Here is a 24,065-nt window from a genome sequence, read left to right as displayed (position 1 = left end):
GCCTGCCAGGCATCAATTCAGAATGCTGAAAACTTTGATTGGGCTTGGGGAGCTTTCTTAATTTCAGTGAATATCTTTTTAATATTATTCAGGTCTGTTTGTTAGCCTAAACCTCTTTACAAAAAGCTACAAGGGCTGTCAGCACAGCTGACAGGTCCATAGTCATTGTTGCCAGATCCAGTTCTGGACCTGACCTGCTTATTAGATTATGATAGTGGGTAGAACTTGATAGGGTATCTCCCTTTTTAGGGCTTTCAGGCCTTGAAAAAGCTTCAGGCTCTTCATTTCCAAGCCTGATAAGTTCTGAAATATATTCAAGGATGCCATTCTCATACTTTTTACTGATTTTAATCTATACCTATTTAGGAATGCTCTGGGTTTGGTTTTGGTTTTTGAGGTGTTGGGTTTTTTTCCCCCCAAAAAAAGTTTAACATGGGAGGGAGGGGAAATAATAGTTGCTCCTCCTAATTCTTCTTCTGGTTATTCCTAAGTAAGTAATGTTGCTGAGCACTAATGTTAGAATTACAGAGTTTGAGGTTGGAAGGGATGTCTTGAGATCATCTAGTCCAACACTCTTGCTCAAAGCAGTCAGCTAGAGCAGGTTGCTCAGGGCCGTGGCCAGTTGGGTTTTGAATATCTCTAAGGATGGAGACTCCACAACCTCTCTGGGCAAACTGCTCCAGTGTTCAATCACCCTTTCAGTAAAAATAATTTTTAAAAAATTAAAATAAAATAAAATATTCCTTATGTTTAAGGGGAATTTCTTGTATTTCAGTTTGTGCCCATTGCCTTTTTCAAATCACTGGGCACCACTGAGAAGTCTGTTACCATCATCTTTACATCCCCTGTGAGATATTTCTATACATTGATAAGATGCCATTGAGCCTTCTCCAGGCTAGACAAGCCCAGCTCTTGCAGCCTCTCCTCCTATGAAAGATGTTCCAGTCCCTTAATCATCTTTGTGGCCCTTCACTGGACTTGCTCCAGCATGTCCATGTCTCTGTTGTACTGGGGACCCCCTCACTGGAGTTAGGACTCCAGATTTGCCTCACCATTGCTGAACAGAGGAGAAGGATCACCTCCCTCGACCTGCTGGTTAATGCTTTTCTTAGTGCAGCCCAGAATGCAGTTGACCTTCTTTGCTATAAGGGCACACTGCTGATTTCTGTTCAACTTGTCAACCCCAAGACCTTTTCTACAAAGCTGGTCTCCAGCTGGTTGGCCCCCAGCCTGTCCTGGAGCATGGAGTTATTCTTTTCCAGGTGCAGGACTTTGTATTTCCCTTTGTTGAACTTCATGATTCCTGTTGGCACATTTCTCCAGCTCATCAAGGTGCCTCTGACCAGCACCCAGTCTCGTGTATCAACCACTCCTCCCGATGTGGCTGCAAAATTGCATGTACTCTTGTCTCATCAACTTGGTCATTAATGAAGATGCTAAACAGTGTTGGCTCCAGTATTTATCTCTGGGGTATACCACTACTGACCTGTTGCCAGCTGGGCTTCATGTTCTGACCTAAAGCTCAAACGTTCTGAATACATGTGTCAACTTCTGAAAATGCTGCTGTAAGTCATAGATTTTTTCTGTCTTCTTTTTCCATTTGGAAAATGCCTTGCTAACCTTACTGCTATATTTGAGTATTGGTACAGTCGAGGAAGCTTTTTGTATCATCCAACAAGGCTTTTTCAGTCAGTGCATCATTCTGCTATCACTTAGTTCACCCTTGCAGTTTCTTCAGTGATCTGTTAATGGGAGTCTATTTTGGTAGCAAGTGAACTCTCTTATGCCTCTGTTTACCTGGCAAGTTGTGGTTGTTTGATCTTGGCTAACCACCAGGTGCCCACCAAGCTATTCTATCACTCCCCCTCCTCAACTGGACAGGGGAGAGAAAATATGACAGAAGGCTTGTGGGTTGAGATAAGGACAGGGAGATCATAGAACATCTCAAGTTGAAAGGGACCCATAAGGATCATCGAGTCCAACTCCCTGCTCCTCAGAGAACTACCTAAAACTAAATCAGATGACTAAGAGCATCATCCAGATGCTCCTTGAACTCTGACAGGCTCGGTGCCATGACCACTTCCCTGGGGAGCCTCTTCCAGTGACTGAATACCCTCTCAGTGAAGAACCTTTTCCTAATGTCCAGTCTGAACTTCCCTTGATGCAGCTTCATACCATTTCCATGTGTCCTATTGCTGGTCACCAGAGAGAGGAGATCAGCACCTCCCCCTCTGCTGCCCCCCATGAGAAAGCAGGCAAAACAGACCTGACTTGGGGAAAGTTAATTTATTGCCAATTAGCAATGGAGTAGGATAATGAGAAACAAGAACAAATCTAAAAACACCTTCTCCCCCATCCTTCCCTTCTTCCTGGGATCAGCTTTACTCTGGAGTTCTCTACCTTCTCTGCCTCCGAGCGGCGCAGAGGGATGGGGAATGGGGGTTGCAGTCGGTTCATTACATGTTGTCTCTGCCATTCCTTCTTCCTCATACTCTTCCCGTGCTCCAGCATGGGGTCCCACCCATGGGAAACAGTTTTCCATGAACTTCTCCAATGTGAGTCCTTCCCACGGGCTGCAGTTCATGAACTGCTCCAGCGTGGGTCCCCCGCAGGGTCACAAGTCTTGCCAAGAGCCTGCTCCAGTGTGGCCTCTCCATGGAGTCATAGCCACCTTTGGGCACATCCACCTGCTCTGGCTTGGAGTCCTCCCCGGGCTGCAGGTGGAGATCTGCTCCCCCGTGGACCTCCCTGGGCTGCAGGGGGACAGCCTGCCTCACCATGGTCTTCCCCACGGGCTGCAGGGGAATCTCTGCTCCAGTGCCTGGAGCACCTCCTCCCCTCCTTCTGCACTGACCTGGGGGTCTGCAGGGCAGTTTCTCACATATTCTCACTCGTCTCTCCCAGCTGCTGTTGCGCAGCAGTTTTTCCCCCTTCTTAAATGTGTTATCGCAGAGGTGCTACCACCGTTACTGATGGGCTCGGTCGTGGCTGGCGGCAGGTCTGTCTTGGAGCTGGCTGGCCTTGGCTCTATCAGACATAGAGGAAGCTTCTGGCAACATCTCACAGATGCCACCCCTTTTAGGCCCCCAGCTACCAAAACCTTGCCACATAAACCCAATACACAAATCACTTTACATCCTTGAAGAAACTAGTTCAAAATAAAAGGGGAACCACAACCCATTCTGGAAAGACCCCAAGATAGGGTCCAGTTAAATTATGTGTCTGAAACCAATTTAGTCATCTACACAGGAACCTAATCAGGACAGGTCCTGGGAAGGATTTAATTGCTTAAGTAAAAGTGAATGACCTGTGCTACATTAAATTACCTAAGTTGCCTCAGACATCCACATGGGGCTGGCACATAAAACACTGGAACTGTCATAGATCTCTGCCTTCTGGAAAACCATGTGAGTGTTTAAAATTGCCCTGTTTAGGTAGTGGCACATTGCCCCAACTCAACAGAGTCAACAGAACAATTCAGCTTCATAAAACATTTACTAAACAGCTGGTCACTTGAATTACTCTCCAGGCAATTAACATTCTAGGGACTTAAAAATCCAAATTTAGATGTCTCGATTTGCAAGCTGAAATCCAACTTCAATGTGTGAACTACCAGTACAGATCCAGAATGGTAACTGTCTGGGATTTTTCTAGCTCTACAGACAGGAGATTAAGTGTCTTGAAATTTAAAGTATTCAAACCATTTTCCAGTTGCTATAAAACTATTGTACTTCTGTTGCAAGTCCTTCTGTTGGGGATTTTGCATCCTGAAGGAGTTTAGTTTTAGTGACAACACACCTCATGCGTGTTCTCTCATTTCTCTGCCTGGCTCATTTCACCAATGGTAGGTTTCTTGTAGCAACGTGTCAAACATGCCCAACATGCCCACAGTATCTCTGCTGGACCTTTTTCTTACATTCTGTGTCTATTTCTAAAATGCTAATAGTCATACCAAATATCAACACGATTTATGAATTGCCTTGGGATGAAACTGAACTTCTGTATATCAGGGCTAATATTCCCTTTAGTGCCTGCAGGCTTGTTCTACAGTTCCTAAGGGAAGGATACCTAATTCTTTTTACTGTACGCATCCCAGAGTGTAGCTCCATAGCAGCTTAAGCTAATATAACTCCATGTTGCAATGATCATGTGTTGCCATGGGCTAGCATTCCTATTTTCCTCTCCACAATATGAATGCTCAAAGGTGGAGCATTCATACTGAAGGAGGTAGCTGATCAGGTTTTTTTTCCAAGTAAGATTATTTTTCAGCCAGATTAACTGCCTGGACTGGTTCATCATATGCAGGGATGAAGGGAAGGGGAAGGTCAGAAATGCAGTATCCTGGTTCTAGATCAGATTAAACTGATGCAGAATTGCACATTTACACCTCATTGCAAGATCAGGTAATTCAGTTTTTCTGTCTTCCCAGATAGTGCTATTCAACACAGAGTAATATTTCTCAGACACTTATTTGCAGGCTGTATTACTGGAGCGATTCTCTGAATTTATATCTGTGTGATTTATGAAAACATTCTTGTTCAGGTGGGGTTTCCAATCAAACAGCTGGAGAGCCCTGCAGAGCATATATTATTGTGTTTTAGAGGTAGGCCTTTCCTACTTTCTTCTTCCTTGTTAACCTTTAGTGTGTGTATACAACTGACAAAGTCACATGTACTGCGTCCACAAGTACAGCAGTACCAGATGCCCAACACTGTTAATGCATTAACCCCAAAGATGATAAGTTCACAATCTTATTCACCTATCACAAGTTTATCTCTCAGGATACTGAGATTGTTGACAATAGTAATCATTTCAGATCCATTGACCACAAGCAGCAGATTAAATTAGAGGCACTTATTATCATTTTCAGGATCAGGGTCAATCTGTTGAAATCTAAGGCAAAAAAGAATTGGTTGAAAGCTACTTTGTGACTTTTCTTCATCTGTCTTGCTGCTGGGATTGTAGAAGATGAGATGAGTTTGAGTTTGTCTCCATCTTTGTGTAGTTGAGGCAGGAGCTGTAGGTCAAGACTCCCCTGACCTTTTGGTTTGCCAGGGATGTTGATAGAAGAGTGTACCATTGGGACTCCAATATGTGTATTATATCACCAAGGCTGGAGATAAGTGACTTTTTTTCATTCAATTTTTTTTATTTCTTGGTAGAAGAAGCTCTCATTGACATCAGGAAGAATTCCATCAGACCTGTAGACAAGGATCTTGACATTGTATTTAGCCTTTAGATTTTGATTTTTATGATCTTCTGAATTACTTCTTGACCTGAAGGCATTTAAGCTATCAGTTCCAATAAAGGGCAGTTTCTACCTATATGCTTCCTTCCCTCTACCCCTACTCTATGATATTCCAGCTCAAAGTGTGTCTGGCATTCTCAGCCTTATTTTCCCTATTTGGTCCAGCTCTTGATGGAAGTGCCTTTGAACCTCTGCTAATTGTTCAGTGCACCTTTTGAACTTCTGCCAATGTGCTCTTTACTATTGCACTTCCTTGTTAATTTTCCTGATTTATTTTTGGCTAGAAAAAACACAGGTACAAAGGACCCTTAGAGATGGCTGACTCACCCTTATGTATGATCAAATTTTTCAAAGTCTCAGAAGCTGCATGCCTTCACTTGATCTGTAAGATGAGCTGGAGTGAGGTTGGCTGTACAGATACTGTGTAAGGCTCTAATTCCATGGGCAGATCTTGCTGATTCCAGAAGAGCAAGGGCTTATTTCCTCCATCCACAACCTTCCACTGCCTTTTCATGCAAAAAGTCTGTTGCTCATCAGATTTGTCATCACCATTTCTGACTTGCTAAAATGGAGGAAAACTAATTCAGGAAAAAAACTGAATAGGTTTTCTGTTTTCATGAATTAAAGCAGCTCCAGGAGGTTTGCAATCTTACCTTTCATAAGGCAACAGGAAAGGAATTGTAACTGTCCTTGCTAATCAGAACATTTATTTTCCTCAGTGGCCCAGCTGTTGTCTGTGGCTTTGTTCAAAAATGTTTTTGTATCCAATGCTGGTAGAGTTGTCATGCTATTTTATTTGTACCTTCGCCGTCATTACAGTGTCATCCTGGAATGATACTGCACTTGACAGAGCTCTGATGATGTGGCTTTGATGAGGGTCCTGAGTTGCACAGTCCCTTATCATTATGGAATACTACTTGAAGTCACACCAAAACGGAATGGACATTGAAAAAAATGCAGGCAGATATGTAATCCACATGTTCATTTATTTTGCGTTTTCTCTACGGTATAAATAACAGTAATGCTTGAATTCTGTTTAAAGAATAAGAATCTTAATTTTTTTTTTCTGTAACAATCTCATCTATGCTTTTTAAAATTAAAGGTGTCATTTCTTTTATCTTCAAGGTCTGTATTTACTGATTTTTGAGGTGGCTCTTAAATTGGGTATTCCTGTGGGGTTTGACTTCCCTTTTTTTTTTCTTCTTCTACCCTGCCAACAGGGAAGAAGATTCTTGAGCTTTTTGTTCAGCTGGAATGTAAACTTCATTAAGATGATACATGGAACTGTTAAAAACCAATTACAATTCTTTCCAAGGTATGCATCACAGTTACAGTTCTTAATGATTGTTAAGGGCTTGGCTAAAATCTTGTCTCACACTCTAAAATACCTAGTATATTGATAAAATATATCAGAATCCAGAGACCTTCAAATCTACTGAATATAACTACTATATTGTTTCAGCAACTTGATTTAATAGCTGCTCTGCACATGCCTATGTGTACAATTATAGGTGTAGCAAAATGCTTATTTAGCATTAGCTAAAGCAAATGACTTCCATATAAACTATGCTGCATTACTTGCAGTGTTTCTATGAGAATTGCAGGTCTGTTTCTGCTTCTGTAAGGTGTTTTTATTTTTTCTTATAAGCGACCTCTAATTTAATTTGGCAAGATTCCATATAGAGATGTTCTAGTAAGAAGTGACTTGCAAGATCATAGCCTGAGAACTGGACTGATGAATGAAAAATGTGGATTTTTTTTCCTTTGATTATTCAGTGAAATATTACAGAAGTAATTCTTCATATTAAAATCAGAGGCTTTCTAGTGCTTTCAGTTAGAATAATGTATACCTGTACATCTTTATAAAGAATTTAAGGCATTCATTGTGAGATAATGATAAAATATCTGTGCTAATGTTTTCACTTTCCCACCATAAGAGATATTTCCTGTGTTTTTTAATAGTGCTTGGGTTCATTAATTAACAGGTAACTTCGTTTTTCCATAATTATCAGTGTAGACTTTCAAGATAATTTCTTCTTCTAAAAATAACGTTGATGCACAGAATTAAGAATATTATTGCTTCTTATCAAACGCTTCATGTTGTTACCTTTATGAATTGTACATAGATATGGTTAGGATGCTTGCTTGAGAGTGTTTCCCATATGTTAATACAGATCCTTGATGGAATACATTTCAGAAGTTTACTTCAGGGCCTGGAAGAAGGTGTCAGGAGAATTCATAGAGGTAATACTAGGCTTGAAATTTCATTTGGATAGTTTTGAATTTCAAAGTGGAGAAGATACATGACTTTTCAACTTCAGAAAGGTTCCTAAGCAAGCCATAAGGCATTATTTCCCTAAGGAAAGGGCCTCTTCAGCGTTGTCAAGGAATAACAGCATGTCATGCTTTGAATGTTTGCCCACTGTGATCAACTTGGCTGCATTTAAACAGCTTTAATTCCTCTGCTGAAATACTGGTTCACACAACTGTGCATATACACAATGTTCTTCATAAACATGCTAGTCTTCTGAGTTACTGAAGCTTTTATTCAGTATGTGCAAGTCTATATATTTGGTAGTTTAAATATTTATCTAGTTTTTGTGGATTGCCATGGAGATTATTAAAAGCATAATTATAGCATCACAACAATGCTACAGCCAAATTTCAGATACCAAATAATTCTTATTTATCATGTGGAGGTGCATTTGAATTCCAAACTTGGTTCTGAGAATCAGATTAATTGTATATTCTTAAATTCTGAAGATCAATTTAAGCGGACAGGGGCCCCTAGTGTGGAAAAATTTGGCCCAAGCAGAAGCCAAGTAAGACATAATACCAAAGACTATTTTCTGTTGTTTGTTTTAGAGAAAAATATACGTTGCTGCATAACCTACAGTATTTATTATTGTTTTCTTGTGTTAACAGTAGCATGTATGTGTTTTTACTGTAGATACTTGAACATAACTGCATTCAGGATTTCATGCATCATGGAATTCATCTTCCCAGAAGTTCTTCTGTTCATTCTAAAGTTAGAGAGGTAAGTTCCTGTAGAGCATGACATGAATTAGTAGCATCAAAATCAGATCAGTTACTATAAAGTGGAAAATTTCCATTTCATACTAAACTACTACACTAGGTCTGGCTGGAATGGAATTACTTTTCTTCATAGCAGCCTGTATGGTGCCGTGCTTTGAATTTGTTGACTAAAACAGTGTTGATAACACACCAGTGTTTTGGCTGTTGCTGAGCGGTGCTTGCATGGTGTGTCAAGGCTTTCTCTTCCCCACTGTGTTTCCCTAGGAAGTAGGCTGGGGATAAGCAAGAAGTTGGGAGGGTCACAGCTGAGACAGCTGACCCAAACTGACCAAAGGGATATTACATGCCATATAACATCATGCTCAGCAATAAAAACTGAGGGAAGGTGGATTTTGGGGAGGTAGCCATTGCTTGGAGACTGGCTGGGCAGTGGTCTACTTGTGGGAGGTGGTGAGCGATTGCATTTGCATCACTTGTTTGGGGTTTTTTTTGTCCTCTTTCCTTCATTTATTAAACTGTCTTTACCTCAACCTGTGAGTGTTCTTGCTTCTCCCATTCTCCCCGCTACCCCACCGTGTGAGGAGTGAGTGAGTGAGTAGCCACTCACTAGTAGTGAGTGTTACACTACTACTAGTAGTAGTGTGTGGTGTTTGGCTGGTGACTAGGGCCAGCCCACCACAAACACTTGCTTAAAAAATAGCCTATTAGAACAAATATTAGAACAAATTTTAGGAGGAACCTACTTACAGTTTTGAACCAGATTTGGTTTTGATGCTCAAAAGTAGAAATATATGGGGATTTTCCAGTGTGCCAGAAACAGTTTTTGTCGTCTGTTTTCTAAGCTTTTCCTTACCTAGATAATTGATCTTTCCATAGCCAATCACAGGGACGAAGTCATAAGCTCCTTGAGGCAAATTTAGTAGATGAGTCTGGAGCTAAACTTGTTTGGTTTTTTTGTTATATACGGGATTTTTTTGTATATGTTTACAGGGACAAGCCTTGATTCAGTTACAAATTCTAGTTGTCTATCTGTGGCTTTTATTCACAAGCAAAACATATGAAAAAATAAGAAGTGCACAAAGCTTTTTAAGACAAGGCATTTGTATTTGATCTATGCCCCTTCACTTCCCATGCTTTCCCCCAAATATATAGATGCTGGAATGTATAGTATGTGCAATATATAGCTTGATACACCAGTATACAATCCTATATTGGTTTTTTGTTTGTTTTGGTTTCTTTTGGGGGGTTTTGGTTTAGTTTGGTTTGGTTTTAATCAAATGTAAATAGATTCTCATATCTATAGTGGATTCACTTGTCCTGTGATTCCTGATTGATGGAGTAGCCTTTTGACAGGGCATTTCATGTTTTTCAGATTCGGAACCTTATGATCTTGAAAGAGGACAGTGATGTACATAAATCTGTCTTTGAGTTGCGAGGGAAGTGGATCTCAGAATAAATTTGAACGATGCGTTCTTTTTCAGTACACAAGAATTTGATTTAAAATGGTCCTTTAGAACCCAGAAGTTCCTGTAGCAATTAGGAGAGTAACCAACCACAGTCATTCACTTGAGCAAAGTTTGGGCTATTTTACTGAAAGAGTGGGGAGGGAGGGGGAAGCAACACGTACAACTCTCCTTCTGAATTCAAAGTTCTGATTACAAAACCTATGTCCATTTTGCATATATCTGATCCTCACTGTTCTAATGAAATCTATTACAAAACAGTACTGATTTGCCATTAATCCTGGGTTAGATCCATCATTCTCATGTAGAAATAAGAGCTACGTAGTCTCTTATAAATTTTATCATGTCTTTACTTCAGTCTCTTTCAAAACTAGAGAAAGGGGATTCTTCCACTGTAGCATTGTTTCTGTAGATGCTATTCACAGGCTTCTCTGTCTAGCTGTAGCTATGAATACCTGAAGTATTGACCACTAGAGGGTCAACTTTTCAAACTGACCAGTGTTTCGGGTGGAGGAATTACTTCATATCGAGTTACATGATGTCCTTTCTCATATTCTGCTCTGGTCTTCTACTCTTTTTGTCTGCATTATTCAGATGCAAAAATAAAAGGGGCTTTAGCTAACTAAGCATAGTTCTGAGTCACAAGGAATGCTGATACTTACTTTTCATCAATGCATACAAAATGTCTTACGTTTGTAGATTTTTTTATTTGGATAACTACAGTTACCATTAATATTCCTTTGTTCTTAACAGAGAAATGGCTTATTTATCTGTAGTTGATGATTACATGGTTTCAAAGTATTTCTGCCAGTTACTTCAAAAATAATTTTTTACTGTTACAAAAAAGGAGTGGTTGCTGTGAAACTGACTCTCTAGTCATGATTTTATTTCTCAGTTGTAGATCTTTATATAGACTTATTGAATCTATAAAGTTATAAAACATGATATTTATTAGATCTGTTTCTTTTTTTATGATTTTTGAGACTTCTTAATAAAATATGTTGTCAATTAATATGTCTAGTTTTGTCATTTTCCATAGTATGGAAAACTCTTTGCTCATACAAATGATGAAATGAGACAACTCTTGCACACTTCTTGAATGTAGAAAGTACTATTAAAAATGTTTTGGGGGATTGGTTTGTTTGTTTTTCTCAGATGCTGAGTTATTTTCATAAACAAAGTAAAGTTCGTCAAGGAGTTGAAGAAATGCTTTATAGATTGTATCAGCCTATCCTTTGGAGAGCACTGAAGGTAATTATCCTTTTCAGAAAATAGGACTGTCTTTCTCCAACTACTAAATTTTGGGTCCCTTCCCCATGGTCTGTTTTTAATAATTGCTTTTAAAATAAAATGGCTATGAAAGAAAAAAAATCAGTGTGTTTAGCATCTCAGCTGTAGCAGAGTTACTTTGCAAGTTGTAATTAGACATAGTTTCCACAACAATATTCTAATTTGTTATATAATAATATATAATATAATTTACTTCTATAATTCAGTTTTGCTTACAGGTACACAGAGTGCTTTCCAGGATTACAGTAGACAGTGGGACTAACACTAAGTTTGGGATTCTCATCTTCTTCTCAATTCGGGAATTTTGTGTAATTTTGTATTCTGTTTTCCAAGATCTTTAGGGAGTGATCACTGCTTTAGTGATCAAAGCCACAAATGTTCAGAGGATTGTTTATTTTCACCTTCTGATTAATTACCAGCCTTAGAATACAGCTCAATTAATTTATTAGAGTATTATTTCAGAAAACCTTTTATTCTAGTTTGATTGTATGTACAGATATTCAGGCTATGGAACTGCTTTTAATCACGCATTCAGAATGAAATTTCTGACTTCTAGTACTTTCAAGGTAAGTATGTATTCCTGTGAATTGCATGCACAGACTAAAGGGTACCTACTGCAGCTTACCTACTCAGATACACTCTATGGTTAAGGTGAGCCAAGTTTCCTTCTTTGTGAACAGCTTTTATTTTGTCTGAGTTTATGAAATTCCTTCAGTGAGAGCATATACATACCACTTGTTAGAGCCAAATTAAGTGCTGTTAAACATTTACTGAAGTTTCATTTACTGATCAGTCATATAGCATCTTCTCTAGCCATGACAGAAGTATTGAAAAACAACTTAAAAAGTTGTTTAAAATGGATTTATGAGTTACAGGAAGGAGTTCGGAGCTGTTTGGTTTCAGTAGAACCCTATGGTAGAAGTGGGAAGATGGAGAGACTTGTCGCTAGACCAGTATCTTGTTTGGTCTTACATTAAGGGTTGGATCCCATCTCTTTAGAATTAATATAAACAAAGATCCTTCTGGATAAAACATACATGTTCTCAGTGCAAGAGAATAATACTAGCTACAAAGCATGGCTTGCTTTAATTTCTACATTTCTGTCTCTAAAAAGAATATTTTTTATAGCATAGCAAAATTCCCGACTAGTATCTCAGAAACAATTTCATAGTGGTTAGCAAAACATGGTATTCCATTCTTAAGGGAGTTGCCATCTGTAAATGGAGGCTAGTATTTCACTTTCCAAAGCCCAGGACTCAACTCTTAAGTTTAGAGTACTTCAGAGGAACATTCTGTCAAACCTTATTAAATCTGCATAGATATCTTTGGAGAAATGTAACAGAAAGGTTTGGCTTGAGGAAAAAAGGTTAATTATTGATTTGCAACAAAACAGTGGGAGAAATTCCTGATTCCAGAAGCGGTTCAGATTTTTAACAGCTGCTATTCATAATTTTCACATCACTAATGGTTCCATTGCTAGAATAATTTTAGGAATTTTGTGCGGTGTTTTTTTGTTTGTTTGGGGGTTTTTTGGTTGGTTTTTGGTTTTGGGTTTATTTTGTTTCATTTTTATCTTGACAACTTCCATATATGTAGTTAAGCACTTGAAGCTTAGACGTTAACAGATGTATCAAATAGGTCATGAAGAATTTGTTTTAATGCAGCAAAATGGTCCAACTGTTGTGAACACAGATTTCAGAATGATAAAGTGAGGATTGTAAAAAAATTAAATGCAGCAATTATATGAATCAGGTAATGCTTCAGTGCAAAGAAAGGTTCTGAATTCCAAATGATTCAGTACCATATTTGTAATTGGTGAAAGGAAATATGTGACTGAAGGTCAAAATTTGGCAATTTATTTTTGGATAGGCCACTGTCTTGCTGTGTGACTTCTGTGTAGTTATTTTTTCTTTTTCATATAGTACTGCTGAAGTATTTGGCATTTTTAAGATAACTGTTGCTGTGACTCAGAATCACCAGTAGTTTAAGATACAGAACTAAGAAGGGAAGCTTATAATTGTCCTTACTGGCATGGATTATGCTCCAAAGCTTGAAATGTCAGTTTAATTTTACATAACCAGTTTGATGCTCCTATTTTAGCCAGGGTACAAATCACTAATTTAATCTAGTGAAGAACAAATCTTGTTCTAGAACACTGATTACAAAACAGAAAGGGAACTCATAGAAGGACCTCATTACCCCTTCTTCTTGCAGAAAGGAAAAATACTTCAGTTGTAAGAATACAAAGGATTCCAGAACTATTCATGTTAGAATTACTTGATTTTATCTCTGAAATCTTAAAACTGAGAATGCATATTTGTAATGCATAGTTCTCTGTTTCTTCTTAAATTGCTTGTTTTGCAAATACTTAGATCCCACAAGCTTCCTTTGTGGCTTTTACCTACACATATTTTATAAGCCTTTATGCAACTTTAAGTTTTTATAATATAATCCTGTATGTAACTTCTTCATCTTTTTTCATGTCTTTATTATGAAAAGTAAGTCTCATGCAAACATAGCAGAGATAGTTGTGCAGTGATTGGTTATTAGTATAAGAAGCTATATAAATATAAAAATATGGATATTTATTGTGAGATAAGTAGTGATTAAGCTATTTCTTATCAAGCTCAAAAAGTCAAGAACCACTCCTCCAGGAATTCAAGCTGTTGAAGGAAGTGATTCCTTTAAAGTGGTGTGTTTGGTTGGGTTTTTTTTAACACCCCACACTTTTAAAATAACTTTTACTGGGGAAAAACAGTGTTTAAATTATTGGAAGTGAATTTCAGGACCGGTAAGACCAGTTGAAACATAAAAGAAAGTGCTGAAAGCGAACTGAACAAAAACATTAAAATATTCTTTAAAAAGGTTCTGAAAGTTCCTCAGAATAGCACAAGCATAAAAGTAAAGAAACATTAGTCATTTAAATAACTGCAGGTTCCTCTTGCATGGAAAAGTCAGTGTGGAATAAAATAGAATATGAATTTAAAGTCCTAGGTTCTACCTCTGTGAAGACATTTACTCTATTATGAGCTTGAATATGCAAATACATTTGGGATAAATTCCAGTTAATTAAAGCCAGGAATTTAAACTGTGGGTACTCAGTTCAGAATTAAAGTGAGCTTAATGGAATTCAGTGTGCACTTAGAAAGTTTATGAAATTCAACTTTCTGGAATGGCCATGGTAGACAAGGTCTAGGTTATTGCACAAAACTACTTGAATTAATTCTCACATGAAATATTAGTGCAGAAGAACTATTTCACCCTGAATTCACATATTAGCTTGTTATGCATTAATTCTTCAATATAGACAAGCTCAAAGTTAAAGGATTTTCTACAGCTTTATAGGATTGTATTAAGAAATATCATCTTTTCACTTTTAGTCTGTTTGTATTATCCGTGTTAAATAAAATAAAGTAAAACAGAAGCCCCTAATTAGAGAGTGTATATATGGGCTTTATTTGCCTTCAAGGTATTAAATTTAGAATTGCTATTAATTTTGTTGGCTCAAAGAAGTTGGAATTTTTTGGTTCTACACAGAGATGTGACCCACCCTATGAGGATGGGTCTAGAAGGGAAATACGAAATAAATTGTAAATGAAGTAATTGTTGCTCATTTCTTTTGTGTTTTTTCTCTTTTTATTTGCCTTAGCTTATTTAGTTCTAAATATTGCATGGTTATCCACATTTTTCTTTTCGCTGCCTTTGATCTGAATGTCTCTTATGACAAGGAAAGGAGAAAATTGGATGATTAGAATAGTCAGGAGGTACCCTGAACTGTCTCTTATCTTGCTGTTAAAATTAAGCCAACTTTGCTTGTTTTATTACACTGTGTATATATAGTCTCATATATATATATATACACATTTGTTTGTTTTAACTTGGAATGAAAATATAAGCAAAATTCTTCCTTCCCCCTTCCTTCCAAGAGAAGTCAGCACAGGCTCTTATCATTGCACTGCTGTCTTTGATAAATAAAATGTAGTCTGATGGTTAGATTTCAGTTTTCTACCTCAGATGCCTTGAGTTTCACCTTCATTTCATTGCCTGCTCTCTTTTTCTATCCTTTAAAAGTCCACAGGGCCAATTATTTTTCACTGACTGAGTGTCTAAATATACACTTTTTTCATTTTTCTTTACATTTGGGGCACTACAACCAGCAAAATGTGTAGTGTAACACACTGAAAACTATTATAAATGGTAAAATGTCTGAGGGTTATGAGGCTTGCCTTAGATTTTTGATGAGCTGCCTGGAGCTCAGAACATGGTCCTAATACTTATGTGCATGGATGCAGAACTGAATATGTTTCTGTTGGATAAGATACTCTCCAGGCTTGCTGGTACTTAGTTTCTAAATACTGTTTTCTTGAAGAAATAGGCTTGAGCTTTTCAATTAAATCACCTGTCTTTTGACAGGTAATTTAATTAATTCAGTCTGCTTGAATTCAAGATTCTTCTGTTATGAAGAGAAGCTTTAAGGTGACCAAGTGAAATCCCAACTGCTTTTAATTTATTCAGCATTACAGAAAGCAGAAGTGCTCTGACTGTGACTTCTTCAGGGTCACTGAAGTTGATATGCTTTGAAAGCTGATTGTACTAATAACTCAGGTTATACTGAATGGACAGAAATGTAAGGTTAAAAAAATCATATGTTACTATAAGTTCTTTCATACATCTAAAAATTCATCTCTTCCATCTACTTAATTAAAAACACTAACTTGCTAAAAGTATTTGGAGAGCAGTATTTGACAAGATATGCCTTTTGATATTAACAGTCTGTACTTATTGAAAAAATATTTTTTCCTTTATTGTAACAGGCCAGTAACTCGGAAGTTCGATCAAATGCAGCATTTTTGTTTGTTGATGCTTTTCCTGTTCGTGATCCCAGTTTTAACACTGAAGAGATGGACAATGAAATTCAGAAACAGTTTGATGAACTTTTTGTAAGTTATAATGAAACTAAAATGTTAAAAATGAAACTTTAATCAAAGCTAACTCAAAAATCAGGTGTTGATGCAATTGAAACTTATGGAATTTCTGGATACTGTTCATAGGTAAATACAGGCCTGTGATGCAGAAAATACAAAAAAAACTAATATTTTAAATTTCTGTAGTATGTTGATAACAGATGACATGCACCATTTTCAACTCTGAAAATGAAATATTTGGGATTGTTATTTATTAATCTATGAATGAAGGATGCTTTTGAAAGGCTAGATGCATGAGTAATGGATCTTGATCCTTACTTAACCTAGGATTGGTAAAGAAAGCTTTAATATGTAAGCATTCAATGGAAGTTTATTACTATATTATTAAATACTTCTGAAATGAAGTATAATGGGGATAGCAACCTAAAAAGCTCTTTACCAATCTAGATGGGTGAGAATGGACATAGTATTTTCATTAAGAAAATGCTTGGGAAATCCTGAGTATGGTCTTTAAAAATGTAAACATCGGATAATTGAATAAATTTCAAAGATTTTATATTGTTGCATAGAAACAGTGGCCAGTGTAAACTCATATGTAAATAGAAGTCTAAATATACTTAAGTCACAGATGCAAGACTTAATATGAGCTATTTTTAAAAAAAACTATTTCACAAGTCCAATTAAAAAAAAATTGGCCAATATTTGTCTTAATATTGCTTCTGATTTAAATTTCCTAGTTTGCTTCATAATAAAATGTTTTGAGGGAATATTAATGTTACAGTTCTTTCATAGTATGACAACTTGCATAATGATTGAAAGATAATGGAATGCTATTTGTGTATGATAGGTTAATGTCAAAGAGCAGTAAAGTCACAATAATACATATACTCACATTATTCTTCTGTTTGGTTTAGAGTCTCTTAGAAGACCCTCATCCAGTTGTCCGCTCTACAGGGATACTCGGAGTTACTCAGATAACTTCCAAATACTGGGAGATGATTCCTCCAACACTTCTTGCTGATCTTTTAAAAAAACTAATTGGAGAGCTGACATGTGATATAACATCTGCTGATGTTCGATGCTCTGTTTTTAAAGTAAATCTTTTTTTCTAAATTTTAAATCATGATTGCCATTTTTACATTTTACTTGATGCACAGGTTTCTAGTATAGGCCACTTTAAGTGAAGGAAATTACTTATTCTGCAAATGACTTAGGCAGTAAAGTTCCTAACACATGCAAGTTTTGTACATGTTTTATAAAAGCCGCACATTAGTGACTGTTTGGCTTTGTGACTCTCAACCACTTTGCATTTCCAGTCTTATATACGTTGTTTGGACCTGATAATTTAGTTATTTTAGCTGTTAGAAATTATGCTTAGACTTGAAAAGGTATGCAGGCAGGTTCCAGTATGTTTCTGTGTCACTGGTTTTACACCATCCCAAGACATGCACAATTATGTTATGATTTTGTACCCCATCTTGTGTTTCTGAGGTTTGGATGAATATAATTACATACTGTTTCTCTGGGAATGCCAGCTTCCTGTGCATTGTTCAATATGTTAGGATTAGTTCATCTGCATCTTTCTGGCATCTGGTAGATAACTAATAGCTTGGACAGAAAAATGAACTCCCTAAGATGTATTTTCACTTAAAAATTTCGTGTATCTGTCAACTCAGCCTTAAGTTGGAGTTATCTTCATGTTAATACTCACTTGCTCCACTACAGCTCCATGTGGGTCTATACTGGATAAGCTAAAAGTGCTGATTTAAAAATAACTGATTTTTAAAAATACTTATTTTTAATCTGAAATCAGCAGTTTAGGGAGCTAGTATTGCTACCACAAAGAAGTACTTGATGCTGTGCCCTCAGATAGAAGGCAAGACTGTGGCCTCAGTGTAGATCTGAAGCTGCTTCAGCTGAAATGAGTTCACTGAACACAGTTCACTGGACATTTAAAATAACCGTAGCAATTTCCACTAAAGAATATTACAAGAAAAATATGCATGCACAGTCTCTGTCCCTACTTAATTTCACCTTAGAAGTGTCATGGTCCTGTTCAACAATGTTTAGCTACATCTCTTTTCACATCTACTCTTTAATTATTTTTTTTTTAGCATAAACTTTTTCTTTCAGTGTCTACCAATAATTTTGGACAACAAACTAAGTCATCCATTACTGGAACAGCTCCTGCCTGCAGTCAAACACAGTCTTCATGACAATTCAGAGAAAGTGCGAGTGGCTTTTGTTGATATGCTGCTGAAAATTAAGGCTACCAAGGCTGCTAAGGTAGGATAAGTGACATGATAAGTAGCAAGAAGGAGATAAAATCAAGGCATTTATTTTAAAAAAAAAAGGAAGTACATTTTGAAACTACTGCACTGTTCCTAAAAGGAAAAAAATACATGCTTAATGTGGTAATACTCTTAATTTCAGGTTTTCCCTTCTTCATATACTTAAGCATATAAGTGAGTTTATTCTAAGACTTGTGGATTCTGTTGCTGTCAGTCACTTCTGTCCATTTTAAAGGTAGTAGTATAGAAGTACTTCTTTCCAGTGATTTTGTGAATTCTGTTGAAATCACGGTGTCCATGAAAAATCTTTAAAAATAGATAAAGAAAGAAATTGTGACTAGTCCTGGTGAGCTTTCAGCCTTTCCATAGCTGTTCTTCATGGAAAAATTAGCCATAGGAGATAGTACTGTGCCTGGAGATTTTATAGGCATGCTGGAAAGTTTGCTTTTTAGTTGAGCCAGGTACAGTCTTCTCCTTTTCCCCCACATTTTTGACTAGTTTGGGATGATTAGTAGGTCCGGTGGCCGCTCTGTGCTTGCCAGCTTTTTCTCAGTGGCTGCTGGTATCACAAGCACTCAGCAGATATTTTTCTCAGCATGTTTCTGTCTTCCCTGCCCTCTCGTGGCCATGCTAGGGCAGAGCAGTAGGTAGAGCCACACTTCCTTCCAGCTGGCTAGCTCAAATCAGGACTCTCTTGCCTTCTAAATGCTTAATGCCTTTACCAAATTGCTTTTTTACTTTTATTTACCTATTTTTACAATTTCTATTTGTCTTTTGTGGGCATGTCCTCGGGATTTTGGTATTTTTTAATAGTGATTTTGAATGAACTTTGTGTTCTGCTGTGTACCCTTATTTAGGGTGATACTGTCCAGCCTTAGGCGTTATAGCATCCTTGAGCTCTTTCTCCACTCTCTGCTCTTAATGGTTTACTAATTTCAACTTTATATTTTATTTTAATCATGTTTTTGTCTCTTGCTAAGCCTAATTATTAGGACATGCTTATCTTGTGCTAGGCATGTACACTATGTGGAGTCAGAGGTATGTATCTCTGTTGGTCAGGAGAGAATTAAATAAATACTTGGTTTGTCAGATTGTTAAGGCTTCAGTGCTCAAGGAACACATCTATCCCTAACACAAGGATTACCAACTTCCCAAATGTGTGCATTCCAGCTTTGATGACAGGACCTCAAAGACATATATTGATATTACACCGCCTAAGTACCTTCCAAATTCCCCAAAATATGCTCAGAAGACAAGATAAATGGGAGGCATAATGATACCTTCACTCCACTCTGTGCTTTGATTTTATGTAGTAAAAGATTTAGATCTTCTAAAGGAAGGATCAGGTTACATAAAAGAAAAAACATAATCTTAGTAAATGTTAGATGTTTTTGTCAGTAACTTCCTATTTATTTAAAAACTGTAATATGTATCTCTTGTAAATCCTCGGATTACTTTAATGCTTACTCCAAGGACCCTCTTTTTATGATAATTCTAGTAGGGATGCCCATAGTTTGAAATCACGGGGTAATTAGCTGCTGCAAATATTTCTACTCAAGAATAAAATAACATTTTTCAATGCCAAGAAACCTTATTTTGGGGGGTTTGGGGTTTTTTTTTAATCTGAAAGTGCATAGCATAATTAATTCAAGATCTTCTCACAGAAATTACAAATGTGAGTAGAATTACTGCTGGCATAACAAGCTGTTTGTTCTTTCTGAATAAAATAGCCTTCAATTACTGTGTTCAAATAAGCTAGAGCTCTGCTAATGATGGGATGCACTTATGGTTTGGGATGGTTTTGAAAGGATCTTGTTCTATACAGGTTTTTAGGATGTATACCATACTTGTAGGTAGCTTGGTCTTTGTCCTGTGATGAGAATATGAAACATAGCACAAAATGACAAATAATTATGTTTTGTGGTGATAATCCTTGTAGAGTAAATAATTCTTCCCTGTATCTATGGAATTGCATTAGCATTGCAGGTATATTGAGCTGGAATTGCTTGAACTAGAATTTTAGCAATCTGTCAGAGATACTGGGAGATTTAGAGGTGCGTCAGAACAGTAAAGTAGCATTGTTGCAGCAATATGTGACCTCAAGTAAATGCTGGTATTTTGGTAAAAATTAAAAATGCTCATGCTTTGCTAGTAAATGCTATTTACATTTCTTGAGACTTTTGATGTGGACAACAGTTAATAAAGATGATTGGTTTTTCCTCTTTTTTTTTAACTCCTTTATTACCTTTTTGTTGCTTTAAAAAGTTCTGGAAAATCTGTCCCATGGAGCATCTTCTGAGTCGTCTTGAAGTTGATTCACGGCCTGTGTCACGACGCATAGTGAATCTCCTGTTCAACTCTTTCTTTCCCATTGACCAACCTGAGGATGTGTGGTGTGAGCGCTGTGTTACTCTAATCCAGATGAATTCAGCAGCAGCTAGAAAGTTCTATCAATATGCTTATGAATATACTGCCCCCACCAATATAGGTAAGGTACAAAACCTTATGAATCTTTGTAAATACTGATATCACACCACATAATTGCTATTTAAATTTTTTCTCTAACAGTGGTAGTTTGTTGCTAGATCTTTTGTTTTTAGTATAACATTAGCTTGTAGTTTTTGAAATTCTTGACACCAGCAATGAACCCTGCTGACACCAGTCATAAGCTTTTTCAGCAATGAAGAGACCAAAGCTTTTCATTTCTGCTCTTCGGTGCTGTACTATACTTTCTAGTCGGTGTTGTTATCTGGTCTCCTCACATGTACCTTAAAACTATCTGAGTTGATATTTATTTATCATGCAGAAATAGTGAAATAAAATACCCTGGTGCCTCAAGTGATTTGAGATCTTTATGTGGAAGATTCTATAGAAGGTGAAAAATATTTATGTCTGATAATCTGATTATCTGGGATTTGTGGATCAGTAGTATTTTCAAGTTGCTCAAAGAAACTCTAAAAAGCCCTCCTTCCTATTAAAAGCTTCAGAAACTTTCAGTGAAAAGGGTATGTGTTGCACAGAGCATAGCTGCTTTTTATAAATGCGCTACTGAACCAAGTTAAATCAGGAAAATTCTGTTTCAGGGGTGTTCTGATACTGTAAAAACGAAGTAGTTCGTTAGTATGGAGTGACTTGGGTAAAATGCCCAGGGTGTTGCCCTGTGACTGATTACCTTGGTAAGGTAGTTTTGAAATAACATGTGCTAGTGTATTCCATGCTTTCTGACTATGCATTTCATACATACTGACTGTAGTCATACTTTCACCAGAGTGGACATAATCCTTTCACTTTTATCTAGAGATGAGCTCCTCATTAAGGAGTGCAATGGTTAGGCTACTACATCTTTTATAAATAATTGGAATTGACATTGTAGGGGATGTATTATTGAACATAGGTCATTAAATTAATAGCTATGCCAGATGAATGCAGGCATTGTGGGATCTTCCTCTGATCCTGATTTGATAAGGTGGTGGTTGAGGTTTGGTTTTTTTAGTAGACTTTTTTAACAATAAAATTATAGAGCATGATGATAATGTTGCAGTTTCTTCTTCATACTTGAGAATATAAAACATTTTCACATTTTTTCCATTTCCTTTTACCAGGAAATTTTTTCTTTTTTTCCTGGTTATTTCCTAGTTATTTCTGGTTCTGTTGCCTGCTTTTTCAGACTGGCTTTCCAGCATTACACTTAGAAGTATTTACTAGCAACATTCTTAAAAAAATAGTAAATGTCTAATTTATACTTATTATATTTAAATGTAGCTAAATTGATGCTTACTATTCGGCGCTGCTTGAATGCCTGCATCCAGAAAGCAATGAAAGAGAGTCTTCATGATAGTGACGGTGATCATGATGATGATGATGAAAGTGAAAAGGAGAATACAAGTGTAAGAAAGTCCACTTTATGATAAGCTCTGCTAACTTTTTTTCTGTGGTGCTTAATTGGAGACATAGGCAGTTAATGATACGACAGAAATCTAAAGGAAAGCATTTGGGCATCTGTGGAATTAGAAGGGGAGAACTGCCATTATGGTGTTTTCATGCCCTGCAATAGCAGAAATTTGGTGAAGTAGCTAGAATAAGATAGAAGAAATATGAAGCATATTTTAAATGAATACTTCCGTAATTCTAGTACTAATTATAAATTGGTTTGTTTTTGCAATTAAATTATTCAAAAAATTAATGTCACAAGATGACTCAAGTTATATATGTAGAGTAAGACTGAATCAGAGAGTTCATGTTCTACAACAAACACTATGCCTTTGTGAAAAGAATAGAAGGATTTTTCCGGTTTTTTTGAAACCTTATTTTAACCTAAATTTATATTTGAGAATATAATAGGTAATATCATCTAAGTGTTTGTATTTCAGGTGTTGAATAATGTCTTGTCAATAAATGATGTAGCCAGCATGGCAAGTTTATTGGAGATTACTGTAATTCTCTGGAGAAGTATCCACAAAGCACTAGATCACAATGAAGATGCCAAAGATTATGCTATCAGAAAATTTGCTTCTGTACTTCCTGAATATTTTAAAGTATTTAAGGTAAAGAAAGCCTAGATTTTCCTGTAAGTGCCTAGTTTTTCTTCAGATGCTTTCATGTGTTATGTCTTTTATCTATTTTCATGGCCTTAAGTACTCCTTTTCATTGTTGCTATAAACCATAAACAATAGCAAGTTTCTTGGAATGCCACAAATGGGTAGAAGCTATTCTCCAATTGCAATATCTGACTGATGAACTGTTATCTAAATAGTCAACATAGAAATACTTATACAATAAATTGCTCTCCTTCTAATGTTTTTGTGGGATTCCGTTCTTTTGAATGTTTTTGGAACTTCTGGAAATCAGCAACTGAAAATGTACCATTGCAGCATAAATACTCAGTGTATGTGACAGTCCACATGTTTTTCTACCTGCTCCCGCCAAACTCTACCACTACCACCACTTCTTATTGTCATCCAGCTGCTGGAACAGTCAGCTGAAGCTCCTTTTTCACTTTCTTGTGATTGATTTCTGCTAGGTTGGTTCTACTCTAACAATCTTTTGATGCACTTATTTATTGTTTGGGTTTGATACAAGCAATTAATTAAAATCAGTCATTTTCATGTTTTCAGTCTCCTTGACCTGTTTAATTGTTCTAGTGTTATTCTTCAGGTTGTTATCTTTTGATAGTGGCTAATAGTATCTGCTGCACCCTGTAGTGCATTTGGAAGGATAATCTACTGGACGTCTTTTTGTTTATGGTTTTTATGCTGAAGTATACTGAGTTATGCTGGCTGTTATACTTAAGAACATTCAAGTTGCTTTAGATAATCAGGGAGTGGAAAGCAATTCATTGTTACATAATATTCTGCAGCACAGATAGACCAAATGGTCTTTCTACCCTGATAGCATTTGGAAGTTGTCAAAGACATTCCAAATCTTTTTTAGTAGAGGATGTAACATCCCTCCTGAAAGGTTCTGGTGAGCAAGCAAGGTATCCAGCTTTGATAGGTCTTTTTAGATCCAAGCTGCTGCTTACTGATATTTCTACAGTGAGTAAGCAGCTTGGATCTAAAAAGACCTGTCATCAGAGGCTTAGTTTCTAAAAGACTACAGATTGAAGCAGCATGTTTCTTTCCTGAAAAGCTACAAATATATTTTGAAATATTCTTTTTAAAATCATCTTGAAAAGGTTTTAGATCTTCAAATGTCTTAGGTAATAATTTCATTTGATTGCATTCATGAAACTTGGACATACAGATGTACTATTTTTGAAGAGTCTTTCACATAGATTGGTTTCTGTATAACCCGAGTGAGACTATGTCACGGT

General features: G+C 36.8%; 1 protein-coding gene across 1 annotated transcript in view; it reads left to right on the top strand.

Annotated features, from left to right (window-relative positions):
- The window catches only part of NCAPG2 (non-SMC condensin II complex subunit G2), a 55,434-nt gene that overhangs the window by 9,101 nt on the left and 22,268 nt on the right, over nucleotides 1-24,065 (top strand). Inside the window, exons 7-16 of the mRNA XM_075045477.1 lie at nucleotides 6,469-6,563; nucleotides 7,423-7,492; nucleotides 8,199-8,285; nucleotides 10,903-10,998; nucleotides 15,852-15,977; nucleotides 16,877-17,056; nucleotides 18,096-18,248; nucleotides 20,519-20,741; nucleotides 22,016-22,140; nucleotides 22,624-22,797. Of these exons, the coding sequence (XP_074901578.1) occupies nucleotides 6,469-6,563; nucleotides 7,423-7,492; nucleotides 8,199-8,285; nucleotides 10,903-10,998; nucleotides 15,852-15,977; nucleotides 16,877-17,056; nucleotides 18,096-18,248; nucleotides 20,519-20,741; nucleotides 22,016-22,140; nucleotides 22,624-22,797 (1,329 nt within the window). The remainder of the gene's footprint in view (nucleotides 1-6,468; nucleotides 6,564-7,422; nucleotides 7,493-8,198; nucleotides 8,286-10,902; nucleotides 10,999-15,851; nucleotides 15,978-16,876; nucleotides 17,057-18,095; nucleotides 18,249-20,518; nucleotides 20,742-22,015; nucleotides 22,141-22,623; nucleotides 22,798-24,065) is intronic.

This window comes from Buteo buteo, chromosome 2 (assembly GCF_964188355.1).
Source record: "Buteo buteo chromosome 2, bButBut1.hap1.1, whole genome shotgun sequence".
NCBI classification, from domain to species: Eukaryota; Metazoa; Chordata; class Aves; order Accipitriformes; family Accipitridae; genus Buteo; species Buteo buteo.
Note: the sequence above shows the minus strand (reverse complement) of the source record. Positions and strands in the feature narration are given on the sequence as shown.